Source organism: Eublepharis macularius, chromosome 3 (genome assembly GCF_028583425.1).
Source record: "Eublepharis macularius isolate TG4126 chromosome 3, MPM_Emac_v1.0, whole genome shotgun sequence".
Classification (NCBI taxonomy): domain Eukaryota; kingdom Metazoa; phylum Chordata; class Lepidosauria; order Squamata; family Eublepharidae; genus Eublepharis; species Eublepharis macularius.
Genome location: NC_072792.1, coordinates 183,733,935 through 183,757,995, shown reverse-complemented (window position 1 = coordinate 183,757,995; position 24,061 = coordinate 183,733,935). Strand labels below are relative to the sequence as shown.

At 48.4% G+C, this 24,061-nt stretch overlaps 2 protein-coding genes across 3 annotated transcripts; both read left to right on the top strand.

Moving 5' to 3' along the window:
- Positions 1-289: 289 nt before the first annotated feature.
- LOC129326348 (galectin-1-like) lies at positions 290-5,762 on the top strand. The gene is made up of 4 exons (XM_054974502.1): positions 290-348; positions 1,792-1,922; positions 2,552-2,711; positions 5,604-5,762. Exons 1-4 carry the CDS (start codon positions 340-342, stop codon positions 5,760-5,762), a joined length of 459 nt encoding a protein of 152 aa, XP_054830477.1. The 5' UTR covers positions 290-339.
- LOC129326591 (galectin-1-like) lies at positions 4,514-22,262 on the top strand. Of its 2 annotated transcripts, XM_054974822.1 has the most exons (5): positions 4,514-4,597; positions 5,604-6,085; positions 14,847-14,977; positions 15,599-15,758; positions 22,032-22,262. In XM_054974822.1, exons 3-5 carry the CDS (start codon positions 14,904-14,906, stop codon positions 22,188-22,190), a joined length of 393 nt encoding a protein of 130 aa, XP_054830797.1. In that variant the 5' UTR covers positions 4,514-4,597; positions 5,604-6,085; positions 14,847-14,903; the 3' UTR covers positions 22,191-22,262. The 2 variants fall into 2 exon arrangements, with proteins under 2 accessions (XP_054830797.1, XP_054830796.1); XM_054974821.1 differs by lacking the exons at positions 4,514-4,597; positions 5,604-6,085 and adding an exon at positions 8,610-8,670.
- Positions 22,263-24,061: the final 1,799 nt, after the last annotated feature.

Below are 24,061 nucleotides of genomic sequence, written 5' to 3'. Positions count from 1 at the left end.
AAGATCGGTTCTGGGCGAGCCCAGTTTTGTTCCATTATTTCTCAACTGGTACCACCCAATGGTCAGCATCATTCAGAGGAAACTCACAACGCAACGGGTTTGTTATTCAGCTATTGTAGCTATTGCAACACTGGCTTGTAAGGTGGAAAACCAAAGTTTTCTGATGTTCTCTTAAAGATTTCACAACCTCATGTTTGATTGGTTGGGGAAGAGAAAGGGCGGGCTCCAGGCCTCTATTTAAAGTTCAGACAGCCCAATCAGGCCTCATTGCAGGGTATCTATTGGGAGCTGCCTTGTCAAGCCTCAGCAATCCCAAGCGGAAGATCTACAGATTCAGCAATGGCATACGTAAGTTGTCTGTGGAGGGGTGGGGGGGCGGGTCTAGGCTACGGCATATAGGGATGGTCTTTGACAGATAGCTTAGTGTGTTTGTGATTGTCAGTTGTTCCCTGGATGTTTGTTCTGTTCAGTGGTTGGGTGGGATGGGTTGTTAGAATTAAAATGCTTGTCAGCGGAAGGAAGAGTAGCTGGGCAACTCTGAAGCAGTACCTAGAGAGCTCTCTCTCTTTGTGTGTTATGTGCAGGCTCATAGTAGCCCTATGAATGAAAGGCCTCTGAAACGTCCCATCATTAACAGACTTGCTCAGATTTTGCGAACTGGAGGACGTGGCCTCTTTTACTGAATGAAGCCATCTCATTTTAGATCTTCCTCTCTCCCTACTGCCTTCCACTTTTCCTAGCATTATTGTCTTTTCCAGAGAGTCTTGTCTTCTCATGCTGTGACCAAAGAACGACAGCCTCAGTCTCATCCTTTTAGCTTCTAGGGAGAATTCAGGTTGGATTTGAACTCATGGAGTTCAGAGTACGTTTCCTCAGAAGGAAGTCCTGCTTCATTCAGTGTTTTTCTAGGCAAACGTTTTCAAAAGAATTGCAGCCTTGGTCTGCTATGGCCAAAGTGATAGATCAATATGGGCAGCCATGTTAGTTGTCTGTAGCACGAGAAAATAGCAAGAGTCCAGTAGCACCTATAAGACTAACAAAATTGGTGGTAAGGTATGAGCTTTCATGAACCACTGCTCACTTCTTCAGATACAGCTAGCTTGTGAGTCCATCTTTCACTATCTCTTGAAGAGTGAAGTGATTGCAGAAGCTGAATCATAATAGCCAGTGAATGACAATGGCAGGCACGATTGAATAACGTGGACAGGGGTAGAGGGTGTAGAGAAATTAGCACTCGTAATGAGAGAGGAAGGCAATGTCTCTATTCAGCCCAGGTGAATGCTTTGTCTTGAGCTTCTTTATCAGTTGCAATTGCAATAGGTGTATCTATTGGTGGGAGAGGATATTGGTGGAGAGGGGGGTATTGTTGGAGAGATGACCCTCTGTTTCTGTGTAGGGGGCACATCTTGTTCGCTCTGCTCCCTGCTTAAAGGGCTAGCCCAGACTTATCTGTAGCAGTTCATTAGCAGATGTTTGTGGGGAAAATAAACAATAGCCTTGCAGCACTCGAAGGACCAAAAGGTGTAGCATTTTGTGGCATGGTATCTGCATGCACAGATGGGTGGAGGGGGTCCTTTTTTGGCTGAAGGAGTTTCTTGGGTTAAATAGAAAAGAGTCCAGTAGCACCTTTAAGACGAACCAACTTTCCTGTAGCATAAGCTTTCAAGAATTGCAGTTTTCTTTGTCAGATGCATCCTCTGGATCTATTTCTTGGGATCTGTTTCTTGTGTTAGAAATTTTGTCCTTTTCTCTACTGAAATGTGTGTGTGTGTGTTACTGATTTGTCCACAGGCTACAGAGCATCTGTCTGATAACGCTGCTGCTTCCAATCTCATTCGGATACGGAACGCGAACCAGTTGGAGAGCTTCCCTGTGGATGGTTCTTTCGATGTGCGAGGGAGGGTGGCACCAAAAGCCAAGAGGTTTGTATTGGTGGGTGAAGACAGGGTACATGTGTGTCCTGGGCAGGGTTTAGAAATGCTCCCTGTCCCGTCTCCCTTATTAATTGCTTAACACATCTGAAATGCACTGGAACAAAAACCAGTCTATGGAGCATGACCAGTGACCTCCTCCAGTATCAATCCAAAGCACAAATCACCCTTCCTTCCTTCCTCCCATCCAATTCACCTTCCTTCCTCCCTCCCTCCCTTCCAACCCTTCCTTCCTTCCTTCCTTCCAATTTTCCTTCCTTCCTTCCTTCCTCCCTCCCTTCCCCTTTGCTTCAGCCCCCAGTAAGGTTGCCATCTTTCCCTCAGCTTTCCCAGTGCTTGAACTGAAACAGCCTCATCTGTGGTCACTTCCTCCTGACTACTCCAGAAGACCCAGGAGCCCACCAGGCAGGCTTATTTGCAATAAGGACAGGACCACCACCCTCCACTAAGGCTGTATCTGCGCACTATATGCTTATTGCTGCCTGGTGCACTTACACTTCTGAACTGCAGGGGGCACAGACCCGAAAGAGAAGGAAAACGAGAGGATTTGGTTGATTTGCTATATTTCTGCTCCTGTTAAATCAGAGGCCTAACTGGGTTGTCTCATCCTTTCCTCGTAGCTTTGCCATCAGCCTGGGCACAGATGCCTCAAACTTGTATATTTGCTTTAAGGCTGACTTAACTAAAGGGATTATTAAGTGCCATTACAAGGAAGATGGAAAGTGTGGTCAGGAGGTGACTGGTCGTTCATGCCCTTTCCATGAGGGACAAGAAGTCAAGGTGAGTAGAAGATGGAGAGGACGTGAGGGGGAAGCCATGACGGCTGGCTCTGAAACTGAGGGGAGGTGTTCTTGGGCAAGGCACACTTAGTGGGTGCCAGGGTTGGCAACAGCAGGTTGGGAAAGTCCCGGAGATTGGGGTGTGGAGCCTGGGGAGGGCGGAGTTTGGTGAGGGGAGTGGCCTCAGCAGCATCCAATGCCATAGAGTCCAGCCTGTCAAGCGGCCATTTTCTCCAGGGCAGATCGTGAGAAAGTGGGGCACTATTTTTAAGATGTAGGAAAAAAGGCCAACGTCTTGTCTCCTTCTCCAGAGACCTTCTACTAGAGTTCTGTGTGTGCAAAAGCCCCAATTCCTTGGTTACCTTCTTTCTGAAATAACAGAGGACTGAGTGACTTCTCTTCCTTGACTGGCCTTGGCTGCTCTCTTGCCAGGGTCCATCTTGGCTTGTGTCAGGGAGCGAGTTGCTGAGGTGAATGAGAGAGGACCCTCGCAGCCTCCGTTCTTTGCCTCTGCAACTGAGTTCCCAGCCCTCTCTTTCAGGCAGAGCAAAAGAACAACGGCGAAGTGGGGAAAGGAATAGTTTTATTCTGTTATGCTGCCTCTACCCATTTCACATGCGCTTCTTGAAGGGGATCTATAAACATATAAATAATATTTTGTCATTAAATACGATTAAGACAATAATTTCACAACATGGTAAAAAACCATGGTAAAAGATGCCAAGCATGTGAAAAGTGCTTCTATGTATACAGAACCACCAACATTTGCATACCACGCCCCTAGACTTTTAAAAGTTGGGAAAATGCATATAAAACTAAGCTGTATAACACTAGCACACAGTTGCCATAATAAAGTGTGCTGCTTGGTTCCCTCCTGGGTTACATTAGGGCTTTGAACTGTTATCTCTCCTATGAGGCAAAATGGGCAGCATAATGGAAGAAAACCATTCTTTTCCGGCTGTATCATTATTATTTTTTTTATCCATTGCTCTGTCTGTGGCGTGGCCCTCTTCTCCTCCATCTCTCTTTCAGTCAGCCATTTCCCTGCTAGGCACCTTTCCCAACCATGTGTAGGCCTGATCTGGATTGGCACCGTGATACATGGAAGAAGGGGCATGTCGACCATCAGAACATGTGTGGGTGCACAACAGGGAAAGCTCCCCGTGTGGGGCTGCTTGGGATCTGGAAAACTGAGGGGAGGGCAAGGCCGAATGCATGTCACTCCATGCACAAATGGCCCACTCTGAATCAGAATCAGAACTCCGTGTGTTTAGGGATCGAGTTCCCAGCACACACACACACACACACACACCCACAAGCTCTCCAAACCAGGCGCAAGCCAGGACTCCAGCTCCAGCTCCGCTTCCAGGCGGAGTGACAAGTGCGCTTGCTCGCTCGGGCCACCTACAGCAGACATGAAGGGCTCTGAGCAGAGCTGACAGCTCATTAATGGTCCTGCACGGGCTGTTTACACCCTCTCTCTATCTAGACTCCAGTGTATCATTTTTCTAAGGTTTTTAATAAACAAGACTGTATCATGTAGGCACCTGATAATCTGCAATTTACAGAGAGCGAGAGGGGTTTGGAGAGCTCTGTGCGAGGACCACCAAATGCTTTTTAAACTGCAATACTTGTAGTTGAGTCTAGCAGCTCCTTACAGAGCATGTATTTCCAATAGCACCGTAAAAAGGATTTAGGAACGACTGTGCACAGCAGCGCCACCTGGTGGTCAAAGGTTGAAAACATTTTCTGTAGAGAAAATTCAACAAAAAAGAATTGAGCATGCGCAAACCCGTGGTGATTCATGGGATACCTCTCACAGTATGGGAGGAACAAGGAAGAAACCCGTGCAAGGACAGACACGGGATCTACAGCAATGTGATCACGGTAGGCAAGTGCACATGAAAGAAGGGGGGGAACACGTGCAAGTCATTTCACGTGTCAAACACGTGAAATTTGTCACTTGTAGCGTCGCTCTGAATGAATGAAAGTCAGGCTGGCCAACTGAGAGCCAAGCTACAAGAGATGACTTACGCAGCACAAGCACACGAAAAGAGTTGCAGTGCTAGCCGGGAAGCCGAGCTTTAAAAGAGATGGCTCCTGAGAGGATTTGTCAATTTCCTCTTTGCCTCAGTTTCACCTCTGTTCTAGCCCCCCCCCCCCGAAGAGGAAATTGACAAATGCTCTCAGAGCTCTTCCCTGGCTCTATAGAGAGAGGGAATCGATAAAGCCTCCCAATTGCTTTTAAAACTCAGCCTCCCGGCTTGCACTGCAACTCTCTTCATGTGCTTGTCCTTGTGTAATTCGTCTCTTGTAGCTTGGCTCTGAGATGCAACCCCTGAAAACCTATGATGTGTAGCTTGGCCTTCATTCCCTCAGGAATCACGTTGCCAGCTCTCTGGGGAGGCAAAAAAGTCTGGTGATTTACGGCCGACCCCTGCTGGTTATTCAAGGCAAGAGGCTAGCGGAGCTGGTTTGCCTTTGCCTGCCTCAGGTCAGCAACCCTGGCCTTCACTGATGATCTCTCATCCATGTCCTAACCAGGGCCAACCCTGCTGAGATTCCAGGATCTGACAACATCAGGCTAGCCTGGGCCGAACAGGCCAGGCTCTTAGCTGGTTGTAAAATCCTGGTTAGGGAGTGGTCTTTGCCCACAGAATGCTGGGATAGGCTGCCGTAGCTTCCCACTGAGGAGATATGAGAAGAGACCCCTCTAGATAAAGAGCCCAGATACATGGATGCTTCGGAGGCAGGACTGTGTGAGATCTGGTCATTGCCTTCGATATACTACCCAGCCAGTCAGATTGAATCCTCCACATCTGTAGCAGGGGGGGACGTACTCATCTTCTCCTAAAAACTGCAGTCAGCTAATGCCTTGATCTCTTCTCCTCAGATCACTTTCCTCTTTGAGGCGACAGACAGTGGCTCCATTGTTACTGTGAACTTGCCAGACCACACTCATTTTCGATTCAGCAACCCAGTAAGACTGAACATTAACAAATACGTGAAAGTGGATGGAGACTTCCGGCACTACCCTGACCTCTCGAAATGAGTTCAGTCGGGCCAGCCCATGCCTCTCTTCTGGCTGCAGATGAGTCTGCCAATAAACCAGCATTTGCTTCTTGACCACTACATGAACCTGGCCTCTTTCTTGTCACACTTCTTCGTTCTAGAATCCTTTTACTTAATGTTTTCATTTGAATGCCAGTTTAGCTGCACACCAAGCTATTCCTTGGCTGCTGGGTCTCACACTCTTTTCTCCACTGCGTACTGAGTGCATTGAGATCAGCACTAAGAAGACGTACGTGAGGCTTGCAACAGTCCTTGAACTGCCCTGTAGAACATAATGGGCCTTACCTCTGCGTAAACCCACAGGTAAACCTATTGAAGTGTAGCAAACAGACAAGCTAGAAATCGCAAGGGAGGGATAATTACTCCAAAGCAGAAGAGCTTTTTCTTTTAGTGGATGGCATTCAAGTAAAGCAGGAAGACCCAAGTTCAAATCCTGCTCTGCTAAAGAAGCACTGTGGGTGGTGTGTCCTTGTGCCAATTACATCTTAGGCTGTTTCCACCCCAGGAATCCCCACCCCCACCCCGCACTGAACACAGGAAGCGTCTGCAGTGTACGAAGCTTCCAGACAGCATCAGGCTCCATCTGGGTATGACTCGTCCGGCTCCTGTCTTTTGCTTCCCCTTTACTCCTGAGAAATGTAGACCCTTCAGGAAGAGGGTGTGTGACGCTCAGCTCCGCCTTCAAAATGGAGAAGCTGAGTTTCAATACATCTGTTGAAGGTACCACACAACTCCTTTCCCGCTTTTTGACACAACATAACATCAGGGCTATTTACTGGTCTTTGATACCTGGTGAAAGAAGTTGCAGGGTCCTGAAAGAGAGAAGGACGTGGTGTGAGTTAAACACCCTGGCGGGTGGGTGCATGGGGGGTGCCACCAGTGAGCGGCCACACCCCCGGCCCCTAGAGGGGAGGCAGCCCACCACCGCCTCCCCGAGCCCACCAGGCCTGGCGGCCGTCAACATAACCTACATTCATACCTTGGCGGAAAGTAGCCTCTGGGAAGCCTGGCAGGTGGGCACATAGGGGGTACCGCCGGTGAGAGGCCACATAGCCCATCCCCTAGAGGGGAGGTGGCCCACCTCTGCCTTCCCCAGCTTGTCAGGCCCGGCATCTGCTGATCTGACCCACCTTCCGGACTTGGCAGAAAGTAGCCTCTGCGATGCCCAGCAGGTGGGCACATGGGGGTGCTGCCGGTGAACAGCCAAACCCCCCACCCCCTAGAGGGGAGGGGGCCCGCCTCCACCTCCCCCAGCCCACCAGGCCTGGTGGCCACCGACATGACCCACATTGGTTGTTGTGGGTTTTCCGGGCTGTATTGCTGTGGTCTTGGCATTGTAGTTCCTGATGTTTCGCCAGCAGCTGTGGCTGGCATCTTCAGAGGTGTAGCACCAAAAGACAGAGATCTCTCAGTGTCACAGTGTGGAAAAGATGTTGGCAGGTCATTTGTATCTACTCAGGAGGGATGGGGTTGAGCTGAGTCATCCTGTAAGCGTTTCCCAGGGTGTGGAATGCTAATGGCGGGAGGCTTCACTGTATCCTGAGGAGGTTCTTTTGCATATGGATTGGTGCTTGATGTGCTAATGTGGGGCTGGAACAAGTCATTGCCGGGCGCAGGATCTGGAGCCACTTCCCTTGCGCGCTCCTCGCCTGCAGCAGCCCTAATCTGGGTGGCTGTTGGTTGGACAAGCTGGAGTCACCACTCCCCTTGCACACTTTCCGTCCGCTGTGGTCACTGCCAGGTGTAGGAGCCCGTCAGGGCACCTGGTGCCACCCCTCACATTGCGGTACTGGAGAGTGAACTATGCCATCAGGCCGCCCTGTCTTCCTTCCTGCACCCCAGATCAGGGCACTAAGGAGGGGAAATACCCATCCAGGCCACCCTCCCCACCCCCAGATAGGGGCTCTAGGGAGGGAGCAATGCCTAGCCCCACTGCCCTACCCTCCTTCCCCCATCCCAGATTAGGGCTCTAGGAAGGGAGCAATGACCAGCCCTGCTGCCCTGCCTTCCTTCCCCCAACCCAGATCGGGTTGCTGGGGAGGGGGAAATGCCCAGCCCAGCCCCCCGCCCTTTCTAGAGCCCATTGTGTTTTTTGCTACAATGGGCTTTGTTTCTAATACAGTGATAAATGCTGTTTGAGTCTTTCTCAGATTTTATTAATTAATGAAATTGTTTATTAATTATTAAAACTATTTATGAGAAGATGAGGTTATTTGGAAAAGTCAATAATGCTAGGAAAAGTGGAAGGCAGAAGGAAAAGAGGAAGACCCAAAATGAGATGGCTTGAGTCAATAAAGGAAGCCACGTCTTCTGGGTTCCAACATCTGAGCAAGACTGTTATTGACAGGACATTTTGGAGGTCTTTCATTCACAGGGTCGCCATGGGTTGGAGGGGACTTTATGGCACATAACACACACATTTATACCTTGCTTTTCCTTTTGGCTCAAGTTGACTTACAAGTAATCATCAAAATATTACAGATTAAAAGAAAATATAAACCTGAATACCTCCCCAGTAAAAGATTCCACATTTCCACAGAAGATCAGTTCTGGTGGAGCCCAGCTTTCTTTCATTATTTCACAACTGGTACCAGCTAATGGTCAACATCATACAGAGGGAACTCACAATGAAACGGGTTTATTATTCAGCTATTGCAACACTGGCTTGCGTTTGTAAGGTGGAAAGCCAAAGTGTTTCTGATAAAGTTCTCTTAAAGATTTCACAACCTTGTGTCTGATTGGTTGGGAAAGAGAAAGGGCGGGCTCCAGGCCTCTATTTAAAGTTCAGACAGCCCAATCAAGCGTCATTGCAGCGTATCTGTTGGAAGCTGCCTTGCCAATCCTTAGCAATCCCAAGTGGAAGGTCTACAGACTCACCAATGGCAAATGTAAGTTGTCTGTGGAGGGACGGTCTAGGCCATGGTGTGTAGGGATGTTCTTTGACAGATAGCTTAGTGTATTTGAACTGATGATTGTCTGTTGTGCACTGGATGATTGTTCTGTTCAGTGCTTGGGTGGAATGGGTTGTTAGAATCAAAATGCTTATCAGTGGAAGGAATAGTAGCTGGGCAACTCTGAAGCAGTGCCTAGAGAGCTCTGTGTGTGTCTTTGTGTTACGTGCTTTGGACTTATGATGACCCCATTAATGAAATGTCCAAAATGTTCTATTATTAACAGACTTGCTCTGATCCTGCAAACTGGAGGATGTGGCATCTTTTATTATGTCAGTCATATTGTAGGTCTTCCTCTTTTCCTACTGCCTTCTACTTTTCTTAGCATTATTGTCTTTTCCAGAAAGTCTTGTCTTCTCACGCTGTGACCAAAGTATGATAGCCTCAGTCTCATTATTTTAGCTTCTTTGGAGAATTCAGGCTTGAGTTGATCTAGAGAGCTAATGGAATTCAGAGCACGTTTTCTCAGAAGGAAGGCCTACTTCATGCAGTGGTGCTTCATTCTAGGCAAACATTTTCAAAAGGATGATAGCCTTAATCTGCTATGATCAAAGAGATAGATCAAGATGGGTAGCCATTTTATTCTGACTGTAGCAGTAGAAAAGAGCAAGAGTCCAGTAGTGCCTATAAGACTAACAACATTTGTGGTAGGGCAGGAGATTTGTGAGCCATGGCTCACTTCTTCAGGTACAGCTGTAACCAGAAATGGGTCTGCTTGCAAGGAAGTGGGGGGAATTCGTGCCAAGGAAGACCCCTATATGAGAGGGGTAACAATGAGAAAATCTCCACCAGTCTTTGCGAGGTCCTTTCCCCCAAGGTAGCAGATGAGACTTGGTGTTTCAAGGTCAAAGAGTAATTTTATTTAAAGAGGAAACATGCCCACACAGGAGCAATAAAATAGTTCAATACACACACACACACACACACACACACACAGAGTCCTAGGAAGTTTTCCAGAGATTTGGAATAGAGGGAGGGGAAGTATACTTACCTATCCAGGCAAGTAGGGTAGTCCACAGAGGACGAGAGTAACTTCAAACATCCCACGTTCTCGGCCAGGAGACTGAGGCTTAGGGAAGTGACCCCAAGGTTACAACACAGAGATCTGGAGGCACAGCATGCACAGTTTGAAAGGGGCTGAAGCCCCAGTTCTTATAGGGAAAAACATGCCCTGAGGCTGGGAAGCCTCCTCAGCTGTTGGAAAAAAGGCCCCAATGGTCAGTTCCTGAGAATTACAAAGGTTTGATTACTTCTTGATTGGTGCTGCCAGGGTGTGTAAAAGAAAATGTAAAATCTCTCCTGCTGTCTCACAAAAGAGGCAATTTGCAAATGACACTCCCTGAGCTGACTTGATGTATTTAGTTGGAGGAATGCACCTTCCCAGGAATGAATTATAAATCTTATTGGTGGTAATTGATTTCTACTCAATCTTGGGCTGGGGATTTCATCACAGAAGAAGGGGAAAGGAATGTGTTAAAGAGGGTGACGCAGAGAGACCTTTCTTGCTCTGACTCCATCAGGAGCTGAGAGGATAGTAAACTAATCACCTCGGGCCACTCTGCATTTGCAAGTGGCATTCCATTCATGCCTGGCTTCAGCAATGCTGGCTGGAATTCTCTTGCTTCAAATCAAACTGCATTTAATCCAGGGATCTTGTGATTTTATAAAACAAAATAGCTATGGAGTAGCTATTAAATATGGTGGAGGTCAGGCTGGCTGCTTACACAGCTAGTATGTGAGTCCATCTGTCCTTATATCTTGAAGAGTAGAGTGATTGCAGAAGTAGAATGATAATAGTCAGTGAATGACAATGGCAAGTGTTATTGAATAGGGTGGGGGCATGCAGAGGGGCAGTAGGTGTGGAGAAATTAGCATTGGTAATGAGACAGGAAGCCAATGTTTCAATTCAGTCCAGGTGGATGCATTGTCTTGAGCTTCGTTATCAGTTGCTATTGCAATAATTGTATCTGAAGAAGTGAGCTGTGACTCATGAAAGCTCATACCTTACCACAAATTTTGTTAGTCTTATAAGTGTTACTGGATTTTGGCTATGTCCATAGCTACTGGTTATGCCCAAAGTAACAGTCTGCTCTGATAGTGAAACATCCTAGCCTGTTTGCTTCAGCTGGGTAGCTGCGTTGACCTAGTGTAATCCTACTATGTAGAAGACTAACTGTGTTCTAGACAACTCACTTCCTAACCTGGTATGCCTCCAGAGGGCGCTGTTGTGGAGGAAAGCCCAGATGAGGTATCCCACCCCTCTGAGAGCATGTCACAGCGGGAAGGCCAGGCTGGGAGCAGGCGTGGAGCAGGTGGCAATGCCCACACCCCACCTTCCCACAGTTGGGATCAGAAGCAGAGCAGGTGGAAATGCCTGCCCCAACTTCATTCATCTGGAATCAGCAGCAGTACAGATGGCAATGCCTCTCCCCTCCCCGCCCCCCCCCCGCCGCCATAACCAAATGGGATCAGGAATGGAGCAAGTAGCAAAGCCCGCCCACCACCTTCACCCAGTTGAGATCAAACTCGAAGCAGGTGATGATTCCTGCCTGCTGCCATCACCCAGCTGGAATCAGGAGCGGAGCAGATGGCAATGCCCACCCCCCACCTTCACCCAGCTGGGATCAGACACAAAGCACGTGGAGATGCCCACCATCCATCTTCACCGAGCTGGGATCAATTATAAAAAACAACTTTAAGAATTGTGTTATAGTATCCACTTTCAGCTGTGGGTATCCACTATTTATTTTTGCTCAATCTTTTTTTTTTTATATAATTTTTTATTTTCAATATCTAACATACAACTACTACATACATACATACCCTACAAAACAGTAACTACAAAAGACTACAATAGCACAAGGGATAGGAAAGAGGAGAGAAAAAAGAGAGAGGGAGGGAGGGGTGGAAAAAAGGGGAAGGTACCCTACAAACACTAAACACTAAACACTACATTTCTGTTTTCCCCTCATACTGCCATTATTCAAAAGTTAAAGCTTTATATTATATTGATGGAGTGGTTGACCTTACTAAATGCAAATTACAATTTAATTTCAAGTTAAATTTTCTTCCCCTCCTGGGTCCCGGACGGAGTTCTCTCTGCGCAACTGCAGCCGCAGTGCTCGTTTCCTCCCCCTCCCCCTCAGACTTCTCCTTTTCGTCTTGCTTGGTGCACTGGAATTCTGGGTTCCTGTCCTCAAAATCCCTTAGTTGATCTTCTGATAATATCTTAAAGGCTTGATCTTTATGGGTGAACCAGATTCCTTCCGGAAATAACCATTTGTACTTTATTCCACGTTCTCTCAGAAGAGCTGCGAACTTTTTATACTTAAAACGTCTTTTCCGGACTAGAAATGGGACGTCTTTCAATATCTTAATTTTGTTGCCCAAGAAGTCCAAATCCGCATTGTATGAATTGTATAGGATAGTGTCCCGGATCCTCTTAGATGAAAAATCGATGATGATCTCGCGCGGCAACTGACGCTTCATTGCATACTTTGAAGTAGCCCGACGGGCTTCCAAAATGGCGCTTTTAACTTCTTCTTTAGTTGCCCTCGCGGGTGTCGCCAATAGTTCCGAGACAAGACCCCGTAAGTCCTCGTTTTCCTCCTCTTTCACATTCTGGAGGCGCAAACTTGTCTGTGTTCGTTCCACTTGTAGCCCGATCAACTGATTCTCCACCAGTTTAAGCTCTTTATTCGTAGCCTTCACGAGTGACGCACTTTCCCGAGCAGACTTCTCTGCCCCCCCCCGCTGCTTCCTTGATGGTTTTCACTTCGCTCTCAATTAAGCCCACCCTTTGATCTGTTTCATTCAGCTTGTCAACAAAGGGTTTTATAGCTTCACCAACCGCCCTCCGTACAATTTCCTCCAGCGATTCTCCCTTTAAGGCAGCCGAAACTGACTTGCCAAGGACAGGACTTTGTTTTTTTGTTGCCATTTGGGGGGGGGGGCCGCCAACCAAATTTTGAGATTCAGCAAAGGGGAAGAGTGAGCCTTCTTAGCTTCAGATCTCACCTCTCCTTCACGTACGCTTGTAATAACAGAAGGAATTCGCTTACTTGTAGGCTCTCGCCTAGTTCTGCTCTTTGCCGTTTCTCATGGCCCGGCAGCACTCGAGGCGCCGCGCACGTCCGCCGGCCTCCGTAGGGACAAACGGGCAATTAACCCCCCGCATTGATTCCGGGGGGCTCTTCCCGCAGCGTCCCGGACCCAGCCTCCCTCACTGGGAGTTTTGGGGGCTAATCTTCGCAGATCAGCCGCCCGGACAGGGTGCTCGGCCGCTTCCTCTCGAGCCAGCGAAGAGGAGCGTCCGACATGGCGGAGAAAACGAAACCAAATCTATTTTTGCTCAATCTAACTGGGAGAGCTTCCTATTTGGTTGTGGGATCAGGCACTTAGCAGGAGGCAATGTCCAACCCCTCTTCACCCGGCCAGGTTCGGGAGCAGAGCAGGCAGCAATGCCTGACTCCTTTTTTTTTTAAAAAAAAAATTTTATTGGGTTAGAACATTAATATTTTTACATTACATTACATTCAATTTTCCCCTAATTTTTCGTTTCTAACCCTCTCCCTTTCCCCCCCTTTTGTTGACTTCCAACAGCTTTCCCACCCTCTGTCCCTTTTCCCTTACTTCTATTAACTTCCTCTGTCTAAAACAAATATATATTCTCCATTATATTAAGCAGTACATCTTTAACTCTTTTACTTATTATACATCCAAACTATACTTCTTTAGATAAACAATTTATCCCATTTTCCAGTTTTGAATATTTCTATATATCATAAACCATAAAAATTTCCCACATTTAAATCAAACAATTTGATTTGTTCTCTATATATTAATCATTTCTTCTTTTTATAGTATTTCTATATAACTCATCACATAGTCAGTCGTTTTAACTCTTCTATACATTCAGTTTGGTGCATATAAGTCTTATCAAGTAAAAAAAAATATTGTTAATTACTCAATCCTCATGTTTAAACCGTTAATTATTCTCTATCAATATTCTATCAATTAACCTTACATATCTATATATATCTCAATCAATTAATTAATCTAACTGCTTATAAATTCACATTTCTCTTCCTCCCCCGGTAAAGTCACCCCTCTCTTTTATACTTTTATTGTACTTCAGTAGTTCTCAAACTGCCACAGTTTTCCTCCCACCTCCCACTTCTTCTCCAAATATTGTTTCAGCTTCTCCCAGTCTGTGTTAAACTGCCCTGAGTCCAGATCTCTCAGTTTTCTTGTCATCTTATCCATTTCAGCCATATACAGCAATTTGTAGATCCAATCTTCAATAGTTGGCACTTCTTGTACTTTCCATTTCTGCGCATACAAAAGTCTAGCTGCTGCAGTCATATAAAATATCAACGTCCTATGATGGGCTGGAATTCCCTCCATGGAGGATGAAGCAACACCTGCCCGCCTTTACCCAGCTGGGATCAGGTGACGAGCAAGAGGCAATGCCTACCCCCTTCACCCGGTTGGGATCAATAGTGGAGCAGGTGGCAATGGCTGCCCCCCTTCACTCTGCCAGAATCAGGCGCGGAGCAGATTGCATTGCCTTCCTCTCTTCACACGGCTGAGATCAGAGGCAGAGCAGCTGGCAATGCCCCGCCCCCAGCTCATCAGGTGCACAGAGCCTGAGTCCATTGTGGCATGGGTCAGGGGGAAATGCCTTCCCCCCCTGCCTTCACCCACCTGGCATTAGGAGCAGAGCAGGTGGCAATGCCCACCCTCCATCATCACCTAAGTGGGATCAGGAGCAGAACAGCTGGCAGTGCCTGCCCCCCCCCGGGGGTATTGGTGGAGAGATGTCCCTCCGTTTCTGTGCAGAGGGGCACATCGTGTTTTCTATGCTCTCTGCTAAAGGGCTACCCCAGACTTATCTGTAACAGTTCATTTCCCACAAACAGTTCTTTGTGGGAAAATAAACAATTGTCTTGCAGCCCTCTAAGGACTAAAAGGTGTAGCATTTGGGGGCATGGCATCTGATTGCACAGATGGGTGGAGAGGGTGCTTCTTTGAGTGATGGTGTTTCTTGGGTTAGAAATCTTTAACCTTTTTTGTATAAAATGGGTGTGTGTGTGTTACTGATTTGTCTACAGGCTAGACAGTGTCCATCTAATAATGCTGCTGCTTCCCGTCCCATTCGGATATGGAAGATGACCCAACTGGAGCGCTTCCTTGTGGATGAGTCTATCATTGTGAAGGGAAAGGTGGCAGCAAAAGCCAAGAGGTTTGTATTGGCCGGTGAAAACAGGGTACATGTGTGTCCTGGGCAGGGTTTAGAAATGCTCCCTGTCCTGTCTCCCTTGTTAGTTGCTTAACACATCTGAAATGCACTGGAACAAAAACCAGTCTATGGGGCCTGGCCAGTGAACTCCCCCAGTATCAATCCAAAGCACAAACCACTCTTCCTTCCTTCCTTCCTTCCTTCCTTCCTTCCTTCCTTCCTTCCTTCCTTCCTTCCTTCCTTCCTTCCTTCCTTCCTTCCTTCCTTCCTTCCTTCCTTCCTTCCCTCCCCTTTGCTTCAGCCCCCAGTAAGGTTGCCATCTTTCCCTCTGCTTTCCCAGTGCTTGAACTCCAGCCTCATTTGTGGTCTCTTCCTCCTGACTACTCCAGAAGACCCAGGAGCCCAGCAGGCAGGCTTATTTGCAATACGGACAGCACCACCACCCTCCACTAAGGCTGTGCCTGGACACTGTATGCCTACTGTTGCCTGGTGCAATTACACTTCTGAACTGCAGGTGGCACAGACCCGAAATAGAAGGAAAACGAGAGGGTTCGCTTGATTTGCTATATTTCTGCTCCTGTTAAATCAGAGGCCTAACTGTGTTGTCTCATCCTTTCCTCGTAGCTTTGCCATCAGCCTGGGCCAGGATGCCTCAAACTTGTATATTTGCTTTAAGCCTGACTTAGCTAATGGGATTATTAAGTGCCATTACAAGAAAGATGGAAAATGTGGTCCAGAGCGGACATGTCTTTCATGCCCTTTCCACGAGGGACAAGAAGTCCAGGTGAGTAGAAGATGGAGAAGACGTGAGGGAGAAGCCGTGACGGCTGGCTCTGAAACTGAGGGGAGGTGTCCTGAGCAAGGCACACTCAGTGGGTGCCAGGGTTGGCAACAGCAGGTTGGGAAAGTCCCGGAGATTGGGGGGTGGAGCCTGGGGAGGGAGGAGTTTGGTGAGGGGAGGGGCCTCAGCAGGGTCAAGTGCCATAGAGTCCGGCCTACCAAGTAGCTATTTTCTCCAGGGATACTGATCTCTGTCATCTGGAAAGGATTGCTAGGTCTCTTGGGGGCCAAGTAGGGTTACCAGCAATGTTCCCTCTAAGCGGTGCAGTGTTGTGAGCCAGAAATCCAATTTGTGAGCAGCAACTTGCAAGTTGTGAGCGCGCCTTTTCGAAAACCAGAATCCATTTGATTAAAAGACTTTTGATTTAGGTTGCCTGAGGCATTGGTATTGGGTGCCATCAATATGTTGATGACACCCACTTAGGCATGTGGTTCTCAAAAGCTTATGCCTCAATAAAGTTGGTTAGTCTTAAAGATGCTACTGGACTCTTTACTATTTTGCAACTACAGACTAACACGGCTAACTCCTCTGGATCTACGGAGAAGAAGAATTGTGCATCATCCAGCCCCGCAATGCCCTCACTCTCTGGCTATTCCCGTCTATGTTTTATATAAAAAGGTGTTTTGAAGCATGCCTGCAAATAGCTCAGACACCATTTCTTTCCACAGGCATCAGGGTATTGCCAGAGTTTTCTTTGCATTTTGGGCAACGTCAGGCAGATGAGCTTCAGTAAGGGTTCCTCTTTGCCCACAAGCAAATCCTAAACAGAATGTGATGGGCAGTCATCCCTCCCTCTACCTCTGCTTTGTCGATTGGCATTTCCTGTCTCTTCTGTGGCCAGGTCTGCAGAAAGAAGAAGGAAGCTGACTGAGGTTGCAGGGGGAGCACCTATGTAGCTTCCAGCTGAGAGCTGCTCATTGGAACAGCCCAAAACTGGCCTTTAGTCACCCTGGAGGCTTCATGGCTTTGAAACTCTTTCCTTTTCTCTTTGTGAGTTCTGGTCATGGAATCTTTGAAATGAAATCAAGTCATAAAGCTTAAAGTCAGCACTGAAGTCCTGCCTTCTCCTTGCTTGCCATTCTGTTTTATTACACTGTATTGCAATGATCTATTCTCCCCTGAAGATATAAGCAGAATGCCATTGATGTACAAAAATATGGGTAAAACTGAGGCCGCAGCTCCCCACTCCCCATGGAGTAATTTAACGAGAGGACAGCCTGTCTTACCAGCACGTGTAAAATTCCCAGACTCAGACCCTAGCTCTGTCACGAATTTTCCTGGCCATGCAAGTCCTTGTGACTAGGGAGTCAATGTTCTCTGTGCATGTAAAATAGATTTCCTTAGTCATGAATTTACACACACACACACAAAGAGTATTTCCCTACCTGGAGCTGGCAACCCTAGGAGTGTGAAACACCACCGCCATCTCCTCCTCCTCCTCCTCCAGCACCCACGTTGGGCGAGAGAGGCTGCTCGGTGGGCTGGTGAGAAATAGCATGGGTGCCTGCCGCTGCCGCCTTTTCCTCCAGCACTGGGCCAGAGAGGATGCTTGGCGGGCTGGCGAAAGGCCTTGGGGATGCCCACCGTGGCTCCTCTTCCATACCCAGCAACGGGCCTGGGTAAGGCCGCATGGATGCCTGCCACAGCTCTTTCCTCTGAGGGGCTGGGGAAAGGCTGTGTTGGCGGCTGCTGCAGCGCCTCCTCCAGAGCCCAACGAGGGGCCTGGGAAAGGCTGTGCGGGCGCCTGCCACAGCTCTTCCCCCAGAGCCTGGCGAGGGGCTGGGGAAAGGCTGTGCGGGTGCCCACCATGGCTCTTCTTCCAGAGCCCGGCAAAGGGACTGGGAAAGGCCGCATGGGCGCCTGCCACGGCTCTTCCTCCAGAGCCCAACGAGGGGCCGGGGAAAGGCCACGCGGGTGCCCGCCATGGCTCTTCTTCCAGAGCCTGGCAACGGGCCTGGGAAAGGCTGCACGGGTGCCTGCCTTGGCTCTTCCCCTAGAGCGGCGAGGGGCCAGGGAAAGGCCGTGGGCGCCTGCTGCGGTGCCTCCTCCAGAGCTTGGCGACGGGCTGGGGAGAGGCTGCCTGGGTGCCTGCCGTGGCTCTTTCCCCCCAAGCCTGGCGAGGGGCCGGAGAAAGGCCGTGCAAGCGGCTGCTGCAGTGCCTCCTCCAGAGCCCAGTGAGGGGCTGTTGAAAGGTTGTGCGGGCGCCTGCCGCGGCTCCTCTTCCAGAGCCCCGTGAGGGGCCAAGGAAAGGCCACGAGGGCGCCTGCTGCAGTGCCTCCTCCAGCGCCTTGCGAGGGGCTGGGGAAAGGACATGCAGGTGTCTGCTGCGGCTCTTTCCCCCAAGCCTGGTGGGGGGCTGGGGAAAGGACACGTGGATGCCTGCGGCGGTGCCTCCTCCAGCGCCCAGCGCCTTCCGTGCGCTGAGGCTTCTCAGCTCTGCACTGAGTTGTGACAATTCCTGCGCCGTAGCGCAGGAGCTCACGTTCACGGGAACCCTTGTTACCAGCCTCCAGATGATGGCTGGAGATCTCCCAGAATTACAACTGATCTCCAGATGACAGACATAAGTTGTTCTGGAGAAAACGACTTGAGCGCATGTGGTGGCGATCTCATGACGAGGAAGCAAGAACATCTTATAGGTTGCATGTGCAATCCTATGAGATGGCAGTGAAAGCTGTGAAGAAGGAATATTATGCATTGGCTAGCTCACGCCGGGCTAAATTGTTTAATGTGGTACGTTCATTGGTCTCCCACTCAGGTGGAGACCATCAAAATTGGAATTTGGCGATAAGGTGTCAGGCTTTTGCGAGCTTTTTTGCTGATAAAATCTTCTCTCTTCCACGACTTACTAGCCACAGTTAATACAGTACGTCAACTAGAGGCCCCTTGGCTGTCTTCGGGGCAGATATTCGATCATGTCAGGCCTCTTTCTGGGGAAGGGGTGGACAGATTCTGCAGGTGGTGAGGCCTACCACATGCCTTCTGGACTTGTGTCCGTCATGGCTGGTAAAAGCCAGTGTCGACAGATTACGGGATTCTTTGGAGGCCATTGTCAACCTGTCCCTGGGCTCTGGGGTGTTTCCCATGGCACTAAGGAGGCTGTGGTGCGGCCCCTTTTAAAGAAACCATTCTAGACTCCGCCGACCTGCTCAACTACCACCTGGTCTTGAACCTCCCGGTTCTAGGTAAGGTGATTGAGCGGGTGGCGGAGAAACAACTGCAGAGTTTCCTGAAGGAGACCTCAGCCCTAGATCCCTTCCAGTCCGGTTTTCGCCCAGGACACAGGGTGGAGACATTGCTGATTGCCCTCATGGATGATCTTCACAGGTATCTGGATTGAAGCGGATCGGCACCGCTGATTTTATTAGATCTTTCAGCAGCTTTGGTACGGTTGATTACAATCTTCTGACCCACCGCCTCACCCATGTGGAGGTTCAGGGGACGGTGCTACAGTGGCTAGTCTCTTTTCTTCATGATCGGGGACGGAGGGTGGCGCTGGGGGAGAAGTTATCATCCCGTAGGCCACTAATATGTGGTGTGCCGCAGGGGATGATACTCTCCCCCTTATTATTTAATATCTATATGCTCCCTCTCGCCCAGTTGGTGCAAAGTTTTGGGCTTGGGTGTCATCAATATGCGGACGACACCCAGCTGTATCTGTTGTTGGACGGCTGGCCTAGATCGGCTCCAGATGTTCTGGAGTGTGCTTTTGAAGCTGTGGCTGGATGGTTGAGGCAAAGTTGGCTGAAATTAAACCTGGCGAAGATGGAGACCCTGTACTTGGGTCGCAGAAACATGGATTCGAGACCCCGGCTTCCTACATTCGATGGGGTGGTGCTTACACTAGCTCTGAGAGTTAGGAGCCTGGGGGTGATCCTGGATTCCTCCTTGGCGATGGAGGACCAGGTCACCACAGTTGCCAGAACTTTTTTCTATCTCTGACAGACCAGGCAGCTTGCCCCTTATCTCTTGTCCCATGACTTGACTACAGTGGTCCAGGCAATGGTCATATCTAGGCTAGACTACTGTAACACACTCAACACTGGGCTTCTCCTGAACCTGATCCGGTGGTTACAGCTGGTAGAAAATGCGGTGGCGTGAGTCATCACCAGAACGCCAATGTGTGTGCATATAACACCGGTACTGCATCAGCAGCACTGGTTGCCGGTGGAGTATCAAATCAGGTTCAAGGTTCTGGTATTAAACTATAAAGCCCTATGCGGTCTGGGATCGGCGTATCTGTGGGACCACGTCTCCCCATATGAACCCCAGAGGACTCTTTGTTCCAGTGATAAACATCTGTTAAAGATCCCTGGTCCCAGGGATGCCTGCCTGGCATCAACTAGGGCCAGGGCCTTTTCAGTCCTGGCCCCAGCCTGGTGGAACACTCTGTCTAATGAGACCAGGACCGAGCGGGATTTGTTATCTTTCCACCAGGCCTGTAAGACAGAGCTGTTCCACCAGGCATTTGGTTGATGCAAGGTGGTGCCTCCTAGCCAGAGGAGTACAACATATGCCCTCCCTACTAGTGACACCTTCCATCTCTCACATATTTCCCTGCCGAATGCTCTGGAGATGGCTAAAAAGGTGGTTGGCTAGATCATTGTGCCGCTGTGTTTATATATATATGCATTTTAATTATGGTATTTAAATATTTTACGGTTTTAAATCGTATAAATTGTAATATGTAATTTAAATTTTAGTTGTAACCCGCCCTGAGCCTGCTGATGCGGGGAGGGTGGAATAAACAAACAAACAGACAAACTAACAGACAAACAAACAAAGGCTGATTTGGAGGGTGGGCTGTATGAAATTATAACCCACTGAGGGGCCCCCCTTCTCCAAACCCTGTCTTCTCCACACTTTACCCCCCAAATCTCCAGGAATGCAACAAGCTGGACCTGGCAATCCTAGGGCCAAGCCAGGGGGTGGGAGAGGCATGGGAGGGAGTCACACGTACGGTTTCCAGGTGCCCAACGGTGGTGGGCAAACTCCTGGGAATTTGCCCCCTTGTCTACCGATCACCACTGGCAAGCATGTCAGGAACACTCCCAGAAGTGACGTCCCCCGGTTCATTTGGGGTGGGAGGGTAGAGGGACCTGGCAACGCTAGTCATATGTGGGGTGGAGGGTCTTATCTCGTGTGCATACAAAGCCAGCTCTAGAGTGCCCTGTGCCATTCCTGCCATGACGTGGAGATAACGGGTTGGGCCTGGTTCTGATTGTGTGAAAACCGACCCAGTTTTCACACAATCATCCCACAGCATGACGCAGGAACGTGGGGGTGCTCCGGAGCATGTGGGTGTGTGCTGTGCCTTCCAGCATGGCATTCCGAGCTATAAGAGACGAATTACACAGAGCAAGCGCATGAAGAGAGTGCAATGCTAGCCAGAAAGCTGTGTTTTAAAAGAGATGGCGCCTGAGAGCATTTGTCAATTTCCTCTTTGCCTGTGGAAGGGTCTGTCAGTTTCACCTCTGTACTAGGAGGCAAAGAGGAAATGGACAAACCCTCTCAGAGCTCTTCCCTGGCTCTGTAGAGAGAGGAACTTGACAAAGCCTCCCAATCTCTTTTAAAACTCAGCCTCCTGGCTAGCATTGCAACTCTCTTCACGTGCTTGTCCTTGTGTAACTCATCTCTTGCAGCTTGGCTCTGAGACGCAACCTGCGAAAAACCTGTGATGTGTAGCTTGGCCTTCAGTCCCTCAGGAATCACGTTGCCAGCTCTCAGCAGAGGCAAAAAAGTCTGTCAAGTCTCAGGTGACGTATGGCCGACCCCTGCTGGTTTTTCAAGGCAAGAGGCTAGCGGAGGTGGTTTGCCTTTGCCTGCCTCTGTTCAGCGACCATGGCCTTCGTTGATGATCTCCCATCCATGTCCTAATCAGGGCCAACCCTGCTGAGATTCCAAGATCTGACAACATCAGGCTAGCCTGGGCCAAACAGCTGGTTGTAAAATGCTGGTTAGGGAGCGGTCTTTGCCTACAGAATGCTGGGATAGGCTGCCGTAGCTTCCCACTGAGGAGATATGAGCAGAGACCCCTCCAGATAAAGAGCCCAGAAACATGGATGCTCCTGAGGCAGGACTGTGTGAGGTCTGGTCATTGCCTTCAATAAACTACCCAGCCAGTGAGACTGGGTCCTCCACATCTAGAGCAGGTGGGACATATTTATCTTCCCCTGAAAACTGCAGTCAGCTAACGCCTCGATCTCTTCTCCTCAGATCACTTTCTTCCTTGAGGGGAGAGACAATAACACCATTGTGACCGTAGAATTACCTGACCACACTCAGTTTCGATTCAGCAGCCCAGTAAGACGGCACGTTAACAAATATGTGGCAGTGGATGGCGACTTCCAGCAGTACCCTGACCGCACGCAATGAGTTCAGTTGTGCCAGCCTGTGCCTCTCTTCCGGCTGCAGATGAGTCTGCCAATAAACCAGCATTGACCACTGCGTGAGCCTGGCCTCTTTCTTGTCATTCTTCTTCTTTCTAGAATCCTTTTGCATGCTATTATCATTCAAATGCCAGTTTAGCTGCAAGTTTTACCAAGCTATTCCTTGGCTGCTGCACCTCACACTCTTTTCTCCACTGTGTACTGAATGCATTGAGATCAGCACTAAGAAGACGTATGTGAGGCTTGCGACAGGCCTTGAACTGCCCCGTAGAACATAATGGGCCTTACCTCAGCATAAACCCACAGGTAAACCTATTGAAGTGTAGCAAACAGACAAGCTAGAAATAGCAAGGGGGGGATAATTACTCCAAAGCATATGAGCTTTTTCTTTTAGTGGATAGCATTTAAGTAAAGCAGGAAGACCCACGTTCAAATCCTGCTCTGATAATGAAGAATTGTGGGTGGTGTATCCTTCTGCCAATTACATCTTAGGCCAGGGGTGGCCAAACTTAGTTAATGTAAGAGCCACATAGAATAAACGTCAGATGTTTGAGAGCCGCAAGACATGATACATTGAAGTGACTTCAGATGAGGAGGTGGGTTTGGGGGAGTGTCCTGAAAGTGACATCACAGGAAGGGGTGGGGTTTGGGTGCAGTATGCTGGAAGTGACATCATTGGAAGGGGTGGAGCTTGGGAAGAGTCATCACCTGACCTTTGACTTGGAAGTGACATCACAAAAGTGATGTCACATCCTTGCTAGCCTTCACCCTCAAAGTCCCCAGATATTTCCTAAGTCAGACCTGGCAACCCCAATTTATTTACTGAAAATGTGAAAGACATGGAAAGAAAGAAGGAAGGAAGGAAAAAAGGAAAAGGGAGGGAAAGGCATGGAAAGAAAGGAGGAAAGGGAGAAAGGGAGGGAGGGAAATAAACTAGACTAAAGAAAATGTATGGCCACAGCGATACTCAGAGACCTCTGGGTATCCTGAGCCACAGCTTGGCCACCCCTGTGATATACAGTCCCTTAGAAAATAAAATTCATTAAATGATGATGATGAAAGATCTGAAAATGAAAATGTGTGCATTTTGAACAGTAGCTGAACTCACAAAGATGTCCCTTTGCAATAACACAAAGTTGTCTATTATGCAGTTATGCTGAATTACCACACAACACATGGATCCATTCTCATGTACCTACCTGTGGCATATCAAAATGAATTTCTTCATGCTATGGCTCATTGGAAAGACAAAAGAATAAGCTACAACTGTCTATTATACTTTAGGTGACTATCAGGATGAGGTGAAGCAGCATATTCTGTAAGCCTTATAAAAATGTGGGGGAAACTGATGTTTTTTAAAAATAAAATAAAATGTAGCTCTTGTTTTTAAAAATCTGCGAGATGGCTGCCCCTGTGTGGTACATCAGGAGACAGCACCCAAAGGGGAACAGCAGGATTTGAGTCCCGAGGCACCTTAGAGACCGACTAGTTTTTTTTTCAGTGTAAGATCCAAGAGTCAGAGCTTTCTTCTTTAGAGAGGTGTCTGAAGAAGAGAGATAAGACTCTCAAATGCTTAACAGCCTGAAAATCTGGTCCCTAAGGTGCCCCTGGACATAAATCCTGCTGTTCCACTGCAGACCAACATGGCTAACCACCTAAAATCACCCAAAGGTGGTTTTTAAGGACAAGTCTCAATCTAACTGCAAGCAAGTGTAACCTGTTTAGTACAAGGTGCAACATCGAATAAATATATATATCTAATTTAAAACACTTGCATTTATAAAAATAACAATGAACCCACTTGGAAAAAAATCTTATTTGGAACTGTCGTTAAGCATATACAATAACAGTCATGTA